At 34.9% G+C, this 22,659-nt stretch overlaps 1 protein-coding gene across 1 annotated transcript in view; it reads left to right on the forward strand.

Annotated features, from left to right (window-relative positions):
* Positions 1-22,659, forward strand: part of LOC306885404 (leucine-rich repeat serine/threonine-protein kinase 1-like) — a 302,603-nt gene that overhangs the window by 253,931 nt on the left and 26,013 nt on the right. The window contains exons 22-25 of the mRNA XM_079441887.1: positions 3,244-3,413; positions 7,969-8,108; positions 10,533-10,791; positions 19,370-19,539. Of these exons, the coding sequence (XP_079298013.1) occupies positions 3,244-3,413; positions 7,969-8,108; positions 10,533-10,791; positions 19,370-19,539 (739 nt within the window). The remainder of the gene's footprint in view (positions 1-3,243; positions 3,414-7,968; positions 8,109-10,532; positions 10,792-19,369; positions 19,540-22,659) is intronic.

The raw sequence follows: 22,659 nt of genomic DNA on the forward strand, positions 1-22,659 counted from the left end.
CGACCTCCGTTAACCTTGTCTAATAAGTGCTCAAATTTTAATGGCCGATGGCGGCTATGTTTTTTTAGATACGCGAATGTCCTCATAGATTTTTCAGCCACGTCGGACAAAGACACAGCATACCAAGTTTCAAGTCGATCGGACTAACGGTTACCCAGTTACAGTTTTTTCGATCTTATAGCGCCACCAAGTGGCAGATCAGTGGTATTTTTTGTTGTTTGACCAAAGTTCCTACTGCTATATATATGTACCAAGTTTGGTGAAGATATCTCATTTCGTTCACGAGTTATAGGATTTTTCGTAAAATAGGTCCTCGACTTTTAAACGTTTTTGGGCCCCATTACAAAAGTGAGTGGATGTTTCAAAGATTTTTTTGATAATTATTAATAAGCCCTAGACAGAGAAAATTTCGGCAGTAGATTGGTTGCGATTGGGTGAAAAACCTACGACTAGTTCACCAAAGTAGGTTTTAAACCTAATTGCGAATAGTTAAATAACGGTTTGATTGACAGAAATGCTCCTAGAGACAAAGTTGTTCAGAATGATGAGATCTATCATGTGATATGAATGACTTATGTATTTGTGAATATCTAAGATGTTTTTTTTACAGTTAATTTCATGTACAGTTGAAATATTGTGTTTTTGATAGCTTTTCTGACTGTTATAGCGCCACCTATGGTCCGATCTTGATGAAACTTTTCTTGCTTGTTCACAGTCATGTGACACATGTTTTCACCAACTTTCGTAAAGTTTCAAGTTTTCGTTTAGGTTTTATAGGCTGTTGGGTATGTGTGGCCACGCCTCCTTTTTGAAATGAGCCAATTATGGCTAACCAAAGGACAAAATTCAACATTTTTTCGATAATTATTGATCTAGAGAGTCCAGAGATTATTACTGCAGTGGTTTGATCGAAATTGAGTGAAAAACCAGAGACTAGTTCGCAAAAGTAGGTTTTAGACATATTTCTGAATACTTAATGAACGATTTGATTGACAGCTTTGGTCCAAGAGGAAATGTTGTTCATTATGAGGAGATCTATCAGATGATATGCATTATGTGTGGATATGTAAAACACCACGTGATTACAGAGCCAAAAATCTCGTTAGCGCCAACTTGTGGCCGATTTCTTTCTAAATTCTTACAGACCTTTAGGGCCATGAGTCGAACATGCCCACCGAGTTTTGTTCCGATCGACCTCCGTTAACCTTGTCTAATTGGTGCTTGAAATGTTTTGGCCAATGGCGGCCATGTTTTTTGAGATACGTGAATGTTCTCATATACACTTGTGCCCCTTTGGACCAAGATGCTGCATACCAATTTTGAAGCCGATCGGACCAACGGTTGCCTAGTTATAACCATTTATATGTTTTTTCTGTCTTATAGCGCCCATAAGTGGCAGAGCTTCGCAATTTTTTTTATTTGACCAAAGATTGAGCTCGTACATATGTGTACCGAGTTTGGTGAATATAGCTCATTCCGTTCCAGAGCTATACTTCCAACAACATTTGGCTAACGTTAGCATAGACGCTAATTGGAGTACTGTATCGCCCGAAAATCAAAATTTCAACTTTTTTTTGATAATTATTGATATTCAGTGTCCACAGAATATTTCTGCACTGGTTTGGTTCCGATCGGGCGAAAAACCTAGGACTAGTTCGCAAAAGTAGGTCTGGGATATAGGTCAATTTTAGGGCAAGAAGGAAGCGTCGTAGCTCAAAAATTTCGGACTCCACTTTTGTTCGGGCTAACCCAAGGATTGCAACGATGTAAAGTTTTTGAGTCTACGACACACGGTTTACGACTGTGGGCCAAAAATGTCTGAAATTTTAGGTTTTTGCGCTGTAGCGCCCCCGTTTGGCCGATTTGGCCGATTCTTTGTATCTGAGTAGCGAGCAAGACTACTACCTTCTGACCAAGTTTCAGCTCTCTAGCCCTTACGGTTTGGGCTGCACGATTCGTTTTAAGGCGGAATAATAATAATAATAATAATAATAATAATAATAATAATAATAATAATAATAATAAAAATCCTAACAAATACAATAGGGTTTCTGCACTACGTGCACGAACCCCTAAAAATCCTAACAATTACAATAGGGTTTCTGCACTACGTGCACGAACCCCTAAAAATCTTAACAAATACAATAGGGTTTCTGCACTACGTGCACGAACCCCTAATAATAATAGTATAAAATAATAGTCATATTAATAATAGTATGACTATAAAAATTATATATTATATTATAAATAAAAATCAACAAGACATTTTTGTGATATTTACTTTTACTTTACTTTTAGTCATTTAGCAGACGCTTTTATCCAAAGCGACTTACAAATAAGAAAAAGTAACTAAAACTAAAAGTTAACACTCTGTAAATACTCTATACACACCCATTTAAGCAAATACAGAAATTAAATAAAATAAAAAGCGATACTCATATCCTTTGCCGGTGTCCCAGCCCGGTGGAGTCGCACGGTAGAGTCGATGGTCTTTACACTCTTTACTTTTAAATTTAGTATGATTAAATTTTATATTTAGTATGACTATTATATTATATTATATAAATGCATCAATGAATTCAACGACAGGATGCCTTACAGGAAGTGAGATGGCATCTTTGCAGCTTTGGCTGTTTGATATGAAACTTGCTATGAATCATTATACAAGCCCAGTTTGGTGACAGCGCCACCTATCGGCACGAGTGCAAAAGTATCTATCGCAAAAACTTCATGTATTTCTGAGGTCCCACTTTGTGCTATTTTGGACCTGTTTTGCATATGGTTTTGTTTGTTTCGCTTTTCCTCTTTCAGTGTTGGTTGAATCGTCACCAAAATTGGTTCAGGTCAGACACAGACAAAGACAAAACAACACAAATACAATTACTGGATTTTATTCTCCAGAAAAGCCTTAACAGTTTTGCTGGCGAAGACACCAAACAGGAAGTGAGTCATTACCTCGGCAAAGCTTTTGCGTATTGACACACAGTTTTTCTTTGTATCAACACCACATTGCCCTGAGAACATCATGCACATTTCTAGTGCCATCTACTGGTCAAAAGTTATAAACCAGACAAATCTCAATCATTCAGTATCCCATTGGGGTTTGGCCATGTTGTATTTTTAATTAATCCTTACATGACAAGTTCTCAGGTGAAAGTGTCGTTGAAGCCGATCGATGTTCACATTTCTGGCTTGTTTCAGTCGACTGATTTTGATGACTGTCTTTGTGATTTTTCGTAATAGGCATTCGAGACCAAAAAGCCCACGAAGAACCAGAGGAACCACAGTACGGTGATCTACAGCTTTGCAGGGAACCAGCAGCGCAATCGCTGCAGCACCTTCCGCGTCCGGCGCAGTCAGACCATCTACTGGAAAGAAGGGCTGCTAGTCACCTTTGACGGCGGATATCTGAGGTTAGAAAGGGTTTGTTTTTTATTTTTGAGAAATGTTGATATTTAATGAATATATATTTATCATCGTTTCTCTTACTTCATTCACCCAGTGTTGTTAGTTTTAGCTAAAACTGTGTTTTGTTATTTACAATAAAAAATCTAATCAAATAAAAAATATTAGATGAAAAATTTAAATGAAAAATAGAGATGTTGACTCCTGAAATGTGTGTGCTAGGTCTAATTCCTGTTGGTATATCAGTATCAAGACATCAAATGAAAATGATGGATATCTGTTTAGTTCTCGCAAGACGGTCAATTGCATTTTACTGGAAGAAAATAGAAGGTCCATCAATTGGTCATTGGTTAAAATATATATCACACTGTATTGTTTTGGAAAAACTTACATACAGTATTAAGGGTAAACTGAAAGATTACTATAAAATATGGGACCTCTTTATACAATTCCTTGAAAACAACGAAATAGTAATACAAGGAATGCTAGATTCCTCTCAATCCAGTGATTGATGCAAATGTGATGTGCTTTATTTGATGTGGTAATATTTGTCTGTCTTAGCCCATGTGTAGCAGAACTTATTCTCCCTTTTGTTTCATTCTTTTTATATTTTATTTTATTTAGCCCTGTGTAATGGAACATGTGGATGCTGAGGGTGGGATGATAGTTAAAAATTGTCTCCATTGAAGATTTTTCTGTTATCTTATATACTTTCTCAAAGACATGTTTAATAAAATAGAGATGTTGCTTTGACAGCTAGCTGAAATAAAGTAATAAGTAGTAAAGTAAACATTTTGTAAAACTGAAATAAAAATAAATTAAAGGGGTGATTGACATTTTTTTTTCCCCTAGGCTTGATTGTGTTTATGGGGTGCAGTCTAATATGTTAATGCTTTGTTTAAAAAAAAAAAAAAAAATTTTTGAATCTGTAGAAGACAGCACCACGATTCATATATGAATAGATTTTTACGTGCACCCCTAGTTTTCTCTTCCTCTTCTCTAAAGCAGCGCAGCATGGCTGCGTGTTCCTGGGGGCGGGGTTTATCTGGGTTTGTGACATAACGGACCCGGGAAGTAACTAGTTGTAGTCCCTTACCAGCCGTTTTTGTAGGCATTAAACTGCCATCATTTTAAAAGACGACATCTCTGTTTGCATTGAACTTTCAGCTTCGTAACGTTGCAGATATTGTTTATGCTCAAAAAGCAACATTACACACTAACTAACATTTAAAAAAGTGAAATTGCAATCAACCACCCCTTTAAAGTTAAATATAAACAAAACATAAATATAAAGTAATAACAATTACAAAAGTACATAACAAATTTACTAATACTTAAATTGAAATGAAAACTAAAAAAAAAAGCTAATTCAAAATATAAAAAAATAGTGTAATAGTATATAAATAATACGAAAATAACACCATATCCAGCATTTGAACATGTTTTGCTGCAAGTTTGCATAGAGTTTGCTGCAAAGCAAAAGGTACATGTGTTTTAAAAATTTGTCCATAACGAGTTATCTTATTCCTTAGGTGTGTAGACAATTTGTCATCTTTCTGTTATTTGTGATAATAGATAGCTCTTCTTTAACAGAAACATTAACAGCACCAAAAGACACAGAAATCATTTGGTTTATTTGGCGATCAGTTCTCAACAACAACAATAATAATAATAATAATAAATATTACTAAATAATTAGCAATAATAATGAACAATAATAATTAATGAGAAAAAATAATAATTTATAAATATAAATTAATTACTATTTTATACCATTTCTGAGAAAATACATAACTATTTATATTGAGTCTTGTCAAAAGGCTGAAAAAATAAACAAACAAACAAATGTATGTATTAATAATAAGGCTACCCATTTAAAAATAAATAAAAATAACTGAATAGATTAAAAAAAGCACAACAAAATTACTCAAATTAAAATGAAAACTGAAGGTTACATTACTTTTTTTAATGCCGAAAACAGATTTGCATTTAGTATTATCTTGTAATATAGAAAGTATTTTACTGTCAGATCATGCCAGTGTCACTATGGAGCTTCAGTTTAGGAAAACTGTGGACTATTCTATACCGTGGAGATTTAATATTGCAACTCTTAGAGACGGTGCATTTTCAGTTTACTTTTCTTCTGAATTTAAATATTTTCTATCGGTTTATTCTTTGTCCACAGATAATCCATCTTTATTATGGGAAACTTGTTAAGTTTATGCAAGGGGGCTAATTATTTCATATACTTCCTCCCAAAAAACGTCAACGAATGGTGAATCAAAGGGCCTTGGAGGCTCAATTATTGGTTAAAGAAAAAAATGTATAATAGATCTCCTTCAGCAGATTTATTGAAAGAATTACAAGTAGTTAGAGCAGCTCTAGATTGTCTTCTTACTGTGGACGCAGAGAAGAAGATAAGATACTCAAAACAAAGATTTTATGAGCACGGAGACAAGCCTGGGAAATTTCTAGCATATGTTGCCAAACAACGTGCAGCATCTCAGTATATTGCTACAATTGTTGATTCAGATGATAATATTTTCCATGATGATAATAAGAATATTCATAATTCATTTAGAGATTTTTATATAAATCTATATTCTTCTGAGAAAACAGGTGACCATCTCAAACAAATGGTTCTTTTTTTCTGAGATTAATCTTCCAACAATTTCAGAATTTCTCAATGGCCCTATTACTAGACAGGAGGTTATTAATGCTCTAAAGAATGGTAAATCTCCAGGGCCAGATGGGTTTTGCGGAGAGTTGCTTGCAGACCCATTTCTTTTAATATGTTTAATTATTAATTTGTGGTTAAAGAATTACCAAAGACCCTTGGAGAAGCTTATATCTCACTTAAATTAAAGAAAGGTAAAAGTCCTGACCTATGTTCTTCTTACAGGCCAATTGCATTACTGAATGTTGACCGGAAATTGCTTTCTAAGATTTTAGCAACGCGCCTTGAAAAAATTCTGCCTACGATAATTGGGACTGATCAAACAGGATTTATACAGGGTAGAATTTCATCTGATAATATTAGACGCCTTTTTAAATGTTATTTACACCTTTGGATGCGGAGAAGGCGTTTGATCGGATTGAATGGTCCTATCTTTTCTTTGTTTTGGATAAATTTGGCCTAGGTGAAAATTTTGTGCAGTGGATCAGAGTGCTGTATACAGACCCATGTTCTGCTGTATTGACGAATGGCTTCAGGTCTGATTATTTTCCTATGCATAGAGGCACCAGGCAGGGTTGCATCCTGCGATGGCTATAGAGCCTCTAGCTGAAGCAATCAGATCAGCACCATCTGTTTCAGGTTTACAGATAGGACATATACATCATAAGATTGGACTGTATGCTGATGATGTACTGATTTTTTTTTATCTGAGCCTGAGAAGTCAGTGAGTTGATGAACTGGTTCAATACCTTTTCTGGTTATAAAGTTAATTTAACTAAATCTGAAGCTATGCCTTTAGGTACTCTTATTTCTAAACCTAACATTGTGCCCTGTTTTCCTTTTAAGTGGTCAGCTCTAGCTTTCGTCTATTTAGGTATTTCTATCTCTACATCTTTGAAGCAGATGTATGAATCTAATTTTTTTCCTTTATTTGAGAAAATACGGCAGGATTTAAAACGTTGGAATTCCTTCCCAGTATATTTGCTGGGTCGGATAGCACTGGTAAAGATGATTGTGTTACCCAAATTGTTATATCCTATTCGAATGGTTCATATACTGTTCTCAAATAGGGCATTAAAGGGCATGAATAGCTGGCTGACGTCATTGCAAACCTAGATTAAAATTATCAGTACTTTATCTGCCAAGTTCTATGGGGGGCTAGATTTTCCAAATATTAAGAAGTACCAGTTAAGTTCCCACCTGAGATACATCGCAGAGTGGGTTAGGAATGACTCCTCCTCTACTTGGTTAGATATTGAATCCTCCTTTTCACAATTTCCTTTAAGAGCTCTTCTTGTTGTTAAAAGCTTTCAAAACATAAAAGAGATATATGATAATCCAATTATAGTTAATACTCTGAAAGCGTGGAGATCAGTTTGTAGGCTTGAAGGTAGATCTAAAATGACCTCTTTCTTTACCCCAATATTAAACAACCCTAATGTATATAATAGATACATTAGGTACCCCAATAGATCATTTTTGAGCTGATTCCCCTGGAGCATCTTACCTATGTATTACATCAAAAAAACAGGTCAGTTTTATAAAGTCTGGACTATATGGAACCTCATCTTTGCCCTATTACACTACAAGGAATATTGTAATTGTGTAATTCTCTAGACATTTAACTTTTCTGCTGCATTAATTTTTTTTTTTTTTCCCCCTAATCTGATATATATGGGGAAGTCCTGTTTTATAAATCTGAGCTATTTGTTTTTTTGTTTTTTTTTGGCTGATGTCTTATTTTTGTATAACCGTGAAAACTCAATAAAAATAATTATAAAAAAAAAAGAGAACTGAAAATATAAAAATAAAATGAATTCAAATATTAATAAAAACTATCATAGCAACACTTACAAGACAAAACTGACACTGTTTCTCGTCCACAGTGTCGAGTCATCTGACCTGAACTGGAAGAAAAAGAAAAGTGGAGGCATCAAGATTATCTGCCAGTCGGAGACGAGGGATTTCTCAGCGATGGCTTTTATAACGGATCACGTTAATGCTCTCATAGAGCAGTGGTTTCCTGGTGAGGACGCCTCTAGATATTATTCTGAATCACTACAGAGCTCTGATTTCTGAAAACTCGTGGCACAGGTCTGTACGGTAGCTTGGATTTATGGATGTAATGCAGACGTTCCCAGTGAATGCATTAACTGATCAAACATTTACCTTCAATGCTCTGGAGCAAAGCACCTGCAAAATGCATAAATGTATAAAATGGCAGCAGCATCAATAGGATATAACACAGACAGAGAATATTTTTATTAATATTATTTGGAGTATTCTTCCGTGCATAACTGTGGGCTATTTACATTGCAACTTGCAACATTAATACAGAATGTGCATCACATTTTTTTTGTTTGGCATATAGACATCTTCAAATGGTAATTTAGAGCCTTAATTATTTGTTTTATAGAGTGTGAGTGTGACCCTGGACCACGAAACCAGTCTTATGTCGCTGGGGTATATTTGTAGCTATAACCAAAAATACATTGTATGGGTCAAAATTATCGATTTTTCTTTTATGCCAAAAATCATTAGGACATTAAGTAAAGATCATGTTCCATGAAGATATTTTATAAATTTCCCACCGTAAATATATCAAAACTTAATTTTGGTTTAGTAACATGCATTGCTAAGAACTTCATTTGGACAGCTTTAAAGGTGATTTTCTCAGTATTTTGATATTTTTTTGCACCCTCAGATTACAGATTTTCAAATAGTTGTATCTCAGCATATATTATCCTATCATAACAAACCATACATCAATGAAAAGCTTATTTATTCAGATTTCAGATTATGTATAAATCTCAATTTAGAAAAATTGACCGTTATGACTGGTTTTGTGTTCCAGGGTCATATATATATATATATATATATATATATATATAGATATATAGATATATAGATAGATATATAGATAGATATATAGATAGATATAGATATAGATAGATAGATAGATAGATAGATAGATAGATAGATAGATAGATAGATAGATAGATAGATAGATATATAAATATATATATCTCATAAACAAAAAAAAGTTACTTGAAAAAATATTATTAAAATAAATAAAATTTTAAAAAACTACTATAGTATCTCAATGCTACTAAAAAAACACTTGTAGTCATAAACTGGAGGTCCAACAGAAAACAGTATTATTAAAATCGTGTCATAATGAGGGTGTCAAATGATAATATCTTGACAAACATCTCAAACCCGTCACCGTAGGGTATTACTGTGGACGTGCAACTGTTTGTTTCAGTACGCCGTTAATATTGCACTGTGGGAGTTTGCTGTGTGTCAGTGCAGAGCTGCTTCCCAGTATTAACATGCTGTCAGTCAGCAACACACAGGTGCAGCACAAACACACGCTGAACTCTATAGATGGCCTCATGAGTCAGACTGAAGTTTATACAGCAGCATTATACAGTGGATTCATTAATCCACAGAAAGCCTGTTAATTACAGCAGACGCATCAGCACACACCTGCTCCATTCAGCCGTTACATATGTGACACTCAGCTCAAATGTTTGTGGGTAAACAGACTCGCTGCTGTGTGACATTATTAACACATGCATATGATGCTGATTGTATGCGTGTTCTAATCATGAGATTTTTCAGCCTTTTGACAACACTGAACATACACACAATATATATGTATTTGCTCAGAAATTATTTAAAAAGGTGACTGATTTGTCTATTTACTTATTTATTTTAATTGTTTATTATTATAGATTTATTTATTTTTCATTTTTCATATTTTTGTATTTGCTCAGGAATAGCCTAAAATGGTGATTTGTGCATTTATTTATTTGTTTTTAATTGTTTATTATTGTTTTTATTATAGCTTTATTTTTTGGTGATGAGTTTTTGGCTCAAGCATTTAAAGTCACACCAGAGGTGTTCAGCTGGGATCAGGTCTTGGCTTTCTGCAGACCAGTCAAGTTCTTCCACACTGACTGAATCAATCATGTCTGAACCGTGTCTTATACACAGAGGCACTGTCATGTTAGAATAGAAAAGGGTTCTGTCCAAACTGTTTCTATAAAATTAGAAGCACACAATTCCCTAGAATATCATTATATGCTTAAACATTAAGATTTGTTCTCATAGAAATTACTAAAGTAGTCAAACATGTTCATTATAAGGGGGTGACCCAATACTTTTGGCAATATAGTGTCTTCATGTATTTAATTTTTTATTCTTTATTGATTACTTAGTACTATTTATTTATCTATCGATTGTTTATTCTATTCTATTCTACTCTGTTCTATTCTGTTCTGCTATTGTACAAAAAATGGATTCAGTTCAGTTTTAATAATTCTGGCTTTTTAAGTCTCTCAAGCCATTTTCTTTAAGCCTTGATGAATGTCTTTTTATATAAAGATGAACATCTGTGTAGAGATGTTTATGATTAACATGCACATGCTGCTCTCTCCCGGTCCAGCGCTGACGGGCAGTGAGAGCGACGGCTCTCGTCTCATTGAGCAGTATGCACCATGTCCATACTGCAGCTCTGGACCCCGGCTGTCCGATCCGCTGCCTCTGTCCGGCTCCAGCCAGAGCACCGTCCACTACTTCAACATGGAGGACTGCGTGCTGGCAGCCGTGGACAAGGAGCACATCAACTGCCCCAACCACCCCAAACAGCCAGTCCCGCTACAGGAGCTGGTGCCCGAGCTCTTCATGACTGACTTCCCTTCACGGTATGATAACAGTTACACTTTTAACCATCTGATGTATAGTATTATACTAGTTTCTGTATGAAATGGTGTGTATAAAGAGACAAAAACCAGCTAATAACCACAAAACAAAATCACCGACTTAAAATATATATGCATATATTATATGCAGTAGTAATATTTAGTTTGCATCTAGTTCCAATTAAAAAGTCAAATTAATATTTATTTCATCATACCAATTTCCAGATCAACTAAATAAGCAGAAACCAGCAAAAAAAAACTACACAAAACATCACAGGATTCATCAAATTCAAGTCTAAAGCTGATGTTGTTGTGAATTTCCCACCAAAATGGTAGTTACTTTTGTTGGGCTTTTAGCCTATTGTGTGCGCTTGAACGCAGAACTCTTCAAGCTGCGCTGAAGGCACGCTCTCTGTTGCATGGTCTTGTGTTGTTTCCACCAGTGCAGCAAATCCTTTTCATCGCCATAATAATTGATGGATATCTAAAATAAGGAGGAAGCCTAAAACAAACCCAATGCGCGGCCCACGTCTGAGATATGTCGTGAAAATTGTCCCAAAGCCATAAATAAGTCGGGGCCCATGGTAAGCACTGTCGGTTTTGTCTTAAAGGGGTCATCGGATGCAAAATTCACTTTACAAGTTGTTTGAACATAAATGTGTGTTGGAAGTGTGTGTACACATCCATCCTATAATGATAAAAATCCACCCAGTGTTTTTTTTTTAATCCCGTCTCAAATCGGGCTGTTCTGAGGTTTCTGTCAGAATGACATGGTTCTGTACAGGCCCCTCCCACGATAGTTGATTGACAAGTCCGTCTTACCTTAGACCTGCCCTGAGTGAGCGGAGAGCTGTCCGCCATTGCGTCGACTCCGGTGCCGGGGAAGAACATCTCAGATTAAGCGATTGAGGAGTTTTGTTGTTGGATGTAATAATGAATAAAGCAGTCGTCATTAACTCCTGACATCTGAGCCGCTGAAGATGCAGAGGATTAACGTTACTTTCGTTTTGAAGTGAATGCGCCGATCCCTGATCTGCCTAAATGTGTCTGTTTGTGCGAATCATTTGTGATCCAGCTTCATCTACAGAAGAAGTGAGTATAAGGGTTTTTATGCCTTTCCTAATAATGTGCTAGTTAGCCAGTTTCGCGGCTTAAGTAAACCATACTGCTCGTCATCCCACTGAAGAGAGGGGCGGGGTCAGCAGAGCTCATTAGCATTTAAAGCAACATGGACTAAAAACGGCTTGCTGAAAACAGAGCTGATTTTGACAGGTTAAAATTTCTCAATGGTAGTGTAAAAAACACCTTTACCCTAAGTATGTTATAGACTTTTCATTAAGACCCTAAAGAATCATATCAACTTGTGGAAAATGGGCATCCGATGACCCCTTTAAGTGAATGCAAATAGTTGCGAAACAGTTTGGAACAGTTTCCAAACCAAATTTAAATCCTGCGTTTAACCAAGTTAAATAAATGATAATATTCAGTGATGTGATGAATGTTCTCTGTGTGGAGTAACGTCTGGTGCAGTTGCAGCTTGTAGGCTACTAATTACTAAAACAAATATAAAGCAAACATTTAGCATCAAGAGTCATTCATTTTAGTTAACATATGGTATGATAATTTGAACAGATTTTTATTCTTATTGTAAAATAATGGAACATTAGCTCATGAATACTGTCTCAAAAGTCATGGAAACAAATTCCTTAAACTGTAACTTCCCGCTCAAGTCCATTGCCATCATCATAACCTTCAGATTCTTTCTGATTTGAGTGATCCATCTCTGTCAAGCCAGCTAAATACGTTTAACGTGAATTCTTGCTAAATATGCATTTATATTATGGGCCTTTGGCATGAATTATGCTCGTGATAGAGCTGTAGCGAAAACCATGACACTCCGACTTTTAAAAAATCCGCTCACACACTCTTGTTTGGTCATCAGTGTAAACGCTGCACATCTGGTCCTAATAACCAGCACATGGGTTTAATGGCGTGAATCAGAGTGGGTTAGGTTTGAGTTATAGCACACATGTAAGCAAGGCTTTCAGGCTGCTGTGCTCTCGTCTCGGCATGACGTTTGTGTTTTCTGTGCGGTTGTGGTTCATCACATAAATTGGATTATTAATTCTGAATTTAAAATGGAAGCGGAATCTGCCGGTTTGGTCTTTGAGCTGCGTCAAACACATCTCTCTGCGACACAGGCCTGAAGTACAGTCCTGCTGGGACGTCATACTTTTACGTATCTCTGCGACACAGGCCTGAAGTACAGTCCCGCTGGGACGTCATACTTTTATATTGGTGTTGAAAATCACATCATTATGAATTGATGAATCTCAAGGTTACTAGATTACTAGAGCTTTCCTGTAGCTCAAATAGTAGAGCATGGCACTAGCAACGCCAAGGTCATGGGTTCGATTCCCAGGGAAAGCAAGTAAAAAAAAATGTAAAAACTGTAACTTGAATGCAATGTAAGTCGCTTTGGATAAAAGCGTCTGCTAAATGCATAAATGTAAATGTAAATGTAGATTTGTGTGTTTGGCAGAAACTTTCATCAGAAAAGTGACTTACAATACATTCAAGGTTTAGTTGTGTATGTTTCTTGAGAAACTGAGCTGCAAGCTGTTAAATCCAAAGCAACTCTAGCTGAAACACATTCACATCCCACTTTAATGTGAAAATCCATCAGAAATTAAAAAGATGAATTTGTGATGCCATGAATTTATAGACTGGCCAAGTTATTATATTCTGATTTACAAAGAATTTTTTTAATCATTTGGAATAATATGATAAATTGTTCCAATTAAGAACAGGAACATGCATTAAGAAAATATCTAGGAACACATGCATTATTGTCATTCCGCTACATGTGGGGACATACAGTGGAACGAAATGTCGTGTCTCGCAGGACCACGGTGCTACATAAATACAGACATACAACAATGAAGTAAAAAACACTATAAACCTATACACTACTAACCTACTGACAGATTTAACTATAAGTATACTATATATAAGTATTTACCCTATACAAACTAAAAGAATAAAGGATAAAAAATACAACTATACGAATGCTTCACATAAATATTACCCTATACAAACTAAAAAATAGAAGATAAAAAATACAAACTATACGAATGCTTCACAAATACTGTACATGTGCAAAGAGAGACATTTCAGTCAGCAGCTGGTTGGGGAACAGTGCAGGATGATTTGTAGTGCATGAGCATGTAAACATGCATATATTGCTGAGTCTTTTGTGAGATTGTGCACACGCAGCAGTGTGTGTAAGTGTCCATAGTGCACATAGTGTAAAGTGTATGTGTCCATAGTGTAAAGTGTCCATAGTGCACATAGTGTAAAGTGTATGTGTCCATAGTGTAAAGTGTCCATAGTGCACATAGAGGAGAGTGTGTTACTACAGGTGGTTTGTACAGGCCCACTCACCTGTGTGTAGCACACTTTGAATTGCACAAAAAATAAAAATAAAATAAATAAAAAACAATTCAAGTTCCATACAGTTTTTCTTTGGTGTGGGGGGTGGTCCATGTTACAGGAGGTAGGGGTTTGCATGGGGTTTCAGAGGGGGGTGGGGTGGTTTGAGTTCAGGGCTCTCACAGCCTGGGGGAAAAAGTTATTGAGCAGTCTGGCGGAGCGGGCTCTGATGCTCCGGTACCATCTTCCTGATGGTAGGAGCTGGAAGAGACTGTGGGAGGGATGGGTGGAGTCCTTCACGATGCTGTTGGTTTTGCTGGAGCATCGTGTAAGGAAGATGTCCAGGATGGAGGGGAGAGGGGCACCGATGATCTTTGCAGCTGTGTTCACTGTCCGCTGGAGGGTCTTGCGGTCATCAGCACTGCAGTTCCCGTTCTTTTATTAGAGAACATTAGAAAATGTGTAGTAATATTGTGAGCTAAGTAAGCAGCACTGGAATTGTAGACTGGAATTTTTTGCTGAATTAAGGTCATTGTACACCGAGTCTGAAATTTTTGCACATTAAAAAATAAATACGACCTCACGTTGTGTTAATCACGTTTGCGTACTGCCTCCAAAACTTTTGTCCATCAAAAAATATTAGAATCTGGTTCGATTTTCTGCATTTTCACATCCATAGCATGCATTTTGATCGGAAACGATGGGCAATACAGAAAAACGCACGCAGAGAAGGACTGTGCAATGACGTGTGCAATGACCTTTATTTGAAAATTAATTTTGGCACAAATTCAACGTGACCATCTATTTATTTATTTTGGAATCATGCAAGCCCATAATGATTTGCACCAAGCACAAAATGTAGAAGACAGAGTCCAGAAATTTTTTATAAATATTTATACATATGAATGTTATATAAGTATTATATTAGTATTAGCATTAGTATTATAAGTAATTAAATAATATTTATTATTATTTAAATGTTGTTGTTTTTTTGCAATTGCAGAGTGTCAATAGAAATAGTGTCATGCAATAAAAAATTACAATTACACACACACACAAATATATATATATATTCATTATTTATAATTATAGTTTAGTTATTTATAATTCTTTTATTAGTCAGATTAATCACTAATAATAGTAATACCAATACTATGTAATAATACGCAATGTTAATATGCTTAAAATACTTATAACTATTTATAACATTTTTCTGGACTCTGTCTGCCACGTTTTGTGTTTAGTATATATTTAGTAATTGTTTATATAATGAAAGAACAAATAAATTAATAAAAATGATAAGACATAACTTTATTTTTATTTTTTTTAATTAGCTTATTCAAAATATCAATAAAAACTATAACAGTATATAAATATTAAAAATAACACTGTCAGACTTATCAGATATTTGTTTATATGAATACTCATCTTTTGAATAATCATTTATGAAGTATTTAATTTGCTGTATTATCCAAAAATAATCCTTGCATGATTATAATGATTGACTTTTGTTTTTAAAAATGTGAAGCTGTTTTTACTCTAATGTTAAAAGTATTACACATTTGTTATGAAAAATAATATCTTTTGGTTTGCATCCATTGTTACAATTTAGAAAATAAATCAAATTAGACGAAGGACCGTACCTTTATTAAGTGTTTAATTGACTGTATTATCCAAAAAAAGGCATGATGGTTAAATCTAATGCTGAATTTCCACTGTATTGTGATGAGATTTGGGTCACTCTGCCGATGCATAAATGTCCCAGTTTTACTTTTTTTTTTTTACTTTTTACAGTTTTACCCACCACACTTACGGTTTAAGAATAAGATGGAAAATTGCTGATGCAGTTGTTTGTCTGAATAAATAAACTTTATCTGCGAATAAACAAAAACTGCTGATCATGTCAAAACAGGTTAATGCTCATTAGAGCTGCTATTCACAACAGGCCTGTTATAAAGTCTCTTCAAAGGGAAAGTTGAAAGGTCACGATTTGCGAGTAAAGCAGTTTAGCTTGACCTTATTAGTATTTCCAAACTGATTTAAGACCATTTTCCAGTAATTCTGCGGTTACCGAGGATCTGTTTTTCATCCTGGCTGAAATCAAACCTGACTGGTGTTGCTAAACTAATGACTCAATAGTCAGCATAAAAATACATAATGCACAAAAAATGTTATTTCATCCTTATTATGTAATATTATTGAGTTGTTGTTTTTTGAATTTAATCTATTTGTATGCTCAGATTGTTTATGTACAAGTCTGATTTTTCATGTTTTTATATACAGTGCCTATAGAAAGTCTTCATACCCCTTAAACTAAAACTAAAATATAAGAAAATAGCTAAAAATATAATAAAATACCTAACTACATAATACTATTATTGTTAGAAATTGCAACAATATAAAATAGAAATAAATACATTTATACATTTTAAAATTTTAATTAAAACAATAAGAAAACAATAAATAAACAATAATATCCTGGCCAGAGGAGAACTGGCCCCCCGACTGAGCCTGGTTTCTCCCAAGGTTTTTTTTCTCCATTCTGTCACAGAAGGAGTTTTGGGTCCTTGCCGCTGTCGCCTCTGGCTTGCTCAGTTGGGGACACTTAATTTCTAGCGATTATCGTCAATTTGATTTCACAGACACTATTTAAACTAAACTGAGCTAGACAATGACATCCCTGAATTCAATAATGAAATGCCTTTAACTGAAAATGTAATGTTTAATCTTGTTATTATACATTACTGACACTCTATCCTCCAATTTGATACTGTTAAGTGCTTTGACACAATCTGTATTGTTAAAAGCACTATATAAATAAAGGTGACTTGACTTAATTTTTTCACTTTTTTTTATGTTGCATTATTATGTTAAACCGCTTTAAATGACTTTTTTTCCACATACATCTACACCCCACTCACCATAGTGACAAAGCAAAAACCGGATTTATCACAACACTGAAAAAATGACATTGGACAATTTTTCATACCCTTTGCATTGAAAGTTGAAATTTAGATCAGGAGCGTTACAGTTTCACTGGACCGTCTTTGAGATGTTTCTATACTCCGATTGGAGTTAACCTGTGACAAATTCAGTTGATTGGATATGATTTGCAAAGGCGCACACACATTTAACAGCTGAAATGGATGTCAGAGCAAAAACTAAGCCATGAGGTCCAAGGAATGGCCTGCAGAGCTGAGAGACAGGATTGTGTTGAGACAGATCTGGGGAAGACTAAAAAAAAAATCTGCTGTGTTGAAGGTTCACAGGAGCATTTGGCCTCCATAGTCCTTAATGGACAGAGTTTGAAACAATCAGGACTCTTCCTAGATCTAGCCTCCTGGCCAAACTGAGCAATCGAAGGAGAAGGGTCTTGGTTAGAGAGGTGATCAAGACACTGATGGTCACTCTGGTTGAGCTCCATGATATTATATGGAGATGGGAGAAACTTACAGAAGGACAAACATCACTCCAACACTCCACCATTCTGGGCTTGATGCAAAGTGACTAAACTCAAGCTTCTCCTCAATAAAGATACATGAAACTATGTTTGGAATTTACAAAAATACACCCAAATAACTGTCAGGCTATGAAAAAAAAAAAGATTCTCTGGTCTGATGAACCTCAATTCCTTATTCATTGGGAAACCAAGCACGCTTTATCACCTGCATAATACCATCCCAACAATGAAGCATGCTGGCGGCAGCATCATGCAGTGGGGGTGTTTTTCAGCAGCAGGGACTGGGAAAGTGATCAGAGAAGACGGAAAGCTGAATGCAGCTAAATACAGAGATATCCTTAATGAAAACCTGGTTCAGAGCACTCAGAACAACCACAGCTGGGACTTAGAGCCAATCAGATATCTTTGGAGAAACCTATAAAAATTTAAAGCAGTTTAACATAACGCAGCATAACAAAATGTGAAAAAATGAAGGGGTATGAAGACTTTCTATAGGCAGTGTACACACATGCATACATTCACTACACAATATATATTTCAGTTTTTTCATGTAATATATATATATTTTTTTATTTCAGCTTTATATCAATTCAATCAAAAATTATATAAAACTTTTAGTTTTAGTTAACAGTGGCTGCACTGTCTGGCATCACGGTGTTTCAGATTATGAAACACTCGAGTTGAAAACAAAATTTACATGAGCTTCATCCCAACAGCCGTGTGGCCCGGAGACATCTTTAATTATACACAAGGGATGAATGATTTTACCAATTATTTATATGATTATGCAAACAGCATAATCCTCTTGGCTTGATGTCTTATAAATGAGTGTTTCCTGTTAATACCTTTGCCGCAAGTTTGTTTCACACACCCATAAGGAAGTGGTGAGGAAGGAGAGCATTGAAAGCATCTGTACGTGCGATCAGCCAGCGGAGGCGGTTCAAAGCACATGTCAGATGAAATCACGTTCCCATATGGAGCTTTAATGGGGATGATTAGGAGTGATGGCTGACTAAATGGACTCGTTTTGCTTTGAACAAAGGTGTCGGCTAATAATAGAGATCTTACAAAATGTCAGAAGTCAGAATGTGTCAGGTACATAGTTGTTCATGAGTCCCTTGTTTGTCCTGTACAGTAAAACTGCCTGCTGTTCTTCAGAAAAATCCTTCATGTCCCACAAATTCTTTGGTTTTCCAGCATTTTTGTGTATTTGAACCCTTTCCAACAATGACTGCATGATTTTGAGATCCAAAATCATGCAGTCGCCCCGGGTCTTAATGCATGGCTTTTCATTCTGGAGCCTCAGTGAGTATTTGAACCTTCTGTAATAGTTGCATATGAGTCCCTCAGCTGTCCTCAGTGTGGAAAGATGGATCTCAAAATCATAGTCATTGTTGGAAAGGGTTCAAATACACAAAAATGCTGGAAAACCAAAGAATTTGTGGGACATGAAGAATTTTTCTGAAGACCAGTCTTCAGTGTCACATGATCCTTCAGAAATCATTCTAATATGCTGATTTATTATCAATGTTTGAAACCGTTTTGCTGCTTAATGTATTTTTTTTGGGAACCTGTGATACTTTTTTCATTATTCTTTGATGAAAGAATAGAGAAAGAGAAATCCTTTGTAATACGAGTCACACATAAACATACACGCGTGTTCAGAGCATCCGTATGTGTGTGTTTCAGTTTGTTCCTGTCGAATAGTGACCTGCAGTGGAGTGAAGATGCAGCAGAAATCCTGGGACAGGGTGGCAGCGGCACCATCATCTACAGAGCCAAATACAGAGGCCATCCGGTGGCCATTAAACGTTTCCACTTCAAGAAATGCAAACAGCAGTCGCTCAACAGCAGCACAGGTACGGATCACGCTCCTCTACTGCCCCTGCACTTCCTCCCAAACCAGTCTCTATTATCTTTAGATCGCCCCACTGGATCCGCTCGATGAGTGATTGGAGTTTCGGCAGTGATTGGTTGGTGTTCCTGCAGGCACATGTAAGGTCAGAGGTCAAAGCGCTGTCGTTCTACTCTAGTCTTGTGGCGGCTCTGACTGATGGAATTTCCTGTTAACAGAGAAACGCTAATCCTCGCTGGATTTCTCCCGTTGTGTGTCTTTCCCTGATCCAAAACCAACTGAGCTGAAGAATTTAATGAGACTTACGCTAAAAATCTCCAGTGGGGAAAATTAATTCAAGTGAAATTCTCTGAAAACATGTTATCATCTTACACAGTTTTGCTTCTTGTAAGTCAAGAATTATGATGTTATACCAAAAAAAAAAAAAAAGTATAACCATTGCCAAAGCAACCAGCTGTGGGATTAAAGTCATGGATTCTGTCCGCTTCACATGCTTTTGAAAGACATAATAATAATGTTTATTATTAGTGTGTGTGTGTGTGTGTGTTTAGAATGTGGGCCATTCTACAGAATTGGTGCAAACTTCTGTCCCACAACCAAAAAACGCATTTAAGTATACAAATCTTAGATGTTTACTAAGATCCACAATAATATTTAAAATATTAATAAGCTTAATAAATATATATATATATATATATATAATCATAATCATCATTTGAGTACTTTCAATTGGAGGTAGCTGTCCCAAACCCTAACCTCTAAATTTCAACTTATGAAAATGGTATTGCAATCATTTTTGTATTTTGTATTTCCATTGTTGTTTTTAAAAGTATCTTTTTGATGTGTATGTTTTAGTCCATTGGCTGAGACTGATTTGAACTAAACCCATAAATTTATGATCAGGAAATATCCCTGTGTCCCCTTCTCTCATAGCTACAAGGTGTGAGTAGATATGTCTCATCATATTAAGGTAAATGTGTTCAAAATCTGAAAAATCTGTGTGTAACTTGAAGGAACGTCACTACCGAACACCTTTTTTTTGCAATTAATTTTTGGGGAGTTATTCCATAACATTTAGTTTTTATATGTATACCACTGTTCCCATGTGCTAATTAGCATCTTTGAGCTAGATTCAAAAGTACCTAAAATTGTCACTACCAAAACAGTCACGACCGACACAACAGGGTATGTTAAAATTCTGTAATGTGATGTGGTCACTACCAAAGCATTACTGTCTGTCACTACCAAAAATGTGCAGTCTCTACCGAAACATGGGATGTATTGTCAAAAATAAAGTATACTGAATTATCAACTAAGATGTTATGATATTGTTTGGTTCGATGTATATTCAAACTTATGAATCCATAACTGAAATCAGTATGATCAACTTTTTGCCTTTTATAAAGAAAAATTGGATTCAAAATACAACAAATCTCAACAAAACTTGAAACATTGTTAAAAATGTAATTATTGATTTACTTCTGAAAAAATTTTCAATAAAATAGCAAAAAATATATTTAGACGTAATATATGTAGACGTAAGCAAAATCTTAATAGGCCAATATAACCCTTCTAATTAAATTATTACTGTGTTTCAGTAGTGACCAATTTGGGGAGAGGACAAAAATTCCAAAACTTTCTGGAAATGCAATGAGAATTAAGTGCACAATTATTAGAAATGTGTACCTTGGATATTATACTATTTGCATACTTATCTATTTGCACTTTTTTTTTTTTTCCAAGACATTTCCAACTCTGACTTTGGACCAATTCTGTAGATTGGCCCATATATGTCTGTATTCTATTATTTTTATTATTATTATATATTTTTTTACTTTTATTGTTGATATGTTTTTTTTTTTTTAACAATAGCCATATTGAGTGGTGGAAAACAGGTTTTCCTATTTTTGTTATGCTAATGTCATTATAATTATTAGACTATTATTAATAATTATATTATTATTATTATTATTATAGAGATATGTATTTTATTATGCAAAATCTATTTTTATTAGAAATATATTAGTAGTATATAATTATTTATATTATATTATGTATTTTTATTATGCTAATTATATTAATTATTTTATTATTATTATTATTATTGTCACATTAAATGGGGGAAAACTGGTTTTCCTTTTTTTTTGTCCTTAGCATATCACATGTCTGAGCAAAGCAAAATAAACCTCATTGAAAAAAATAAAGGAAATAAATAAAAGTAATCAAAAATATAATAAAATATGATAATGTGCCAGAACAGCTGAGTTTAATGTCTGTTTTGAGTGTTATAAAAGGTTACAAGCTGTGGTTTTACAGCAGCGTATCCCATCGTAATTCTCTTGAGCTGCGTCACGCTCTGCTAGTTTCTGCCTTCCTCTGACCTTGAAGGCCTCACACCTCTTCTGTCTGCTTCTCTGATCCCACAAACGTCTCCCAACTATTTCTGAAGCGCAGTCTGTCATAAATCATACTGCCAGTGAGAGAGAGCTGCAGAGACTCACATCAGTCTGCTTCGTTTGCAGGTTTCTCTCCGTCAGCAGTGTTTTCTGTTGACTATTTCATCTGCCCTTTGGAAGCTTCTAGAATCCTCATTTAGCTTTTGTGCAAAACAAAGTACAATCAATATACACAAGGGAAAAAAATCTAAATATTATTATAAATACAGTACTGTTTACACTGTACTTAAAACATTATTATGTGCTCTAAATAAATGCTTTTGAGCTTTTGGCAACAAATAAATAAAATTAAAATGTGAAAATATATTTATTATATAAATTATTTTATATATAAATATAATATTTATTTATAATTTTTGGCCAAATAGAACATATTTTATTAAATTGTATATTTCATTAAACATATTCATATTTCAGTATATTTATTTATTTGCTAAATGAATACATGCAATTTAATTTATATATTTGTTTTTATTTTATTTGTCTGTTCCCAAAAGGACAAAATTATTTCTAGTAAACGATCTAGTTATTATGGCATGTAATAATATTTTGTTTTTGGTTTTCTTTCTTTTTTTTAATATTTGCTATTGTACTGTATTTATAATAAAAAAATAGGCCAGAGGTTTTTCTTGTATATTGATGATTTTCTCTGGATGTGTCCGGCAGCA

This window comes from Barbus barbus (assembly GCF_936440315.1).
Source record: "Barbus barbus genome assembly, chromosome: 2".
Lineage (NCBI taxonomy): Eukaryota > Metazoa > Chordata > Actinopteri > Cypriniformes > Cyprinidae > Barbus > Barbus barbus.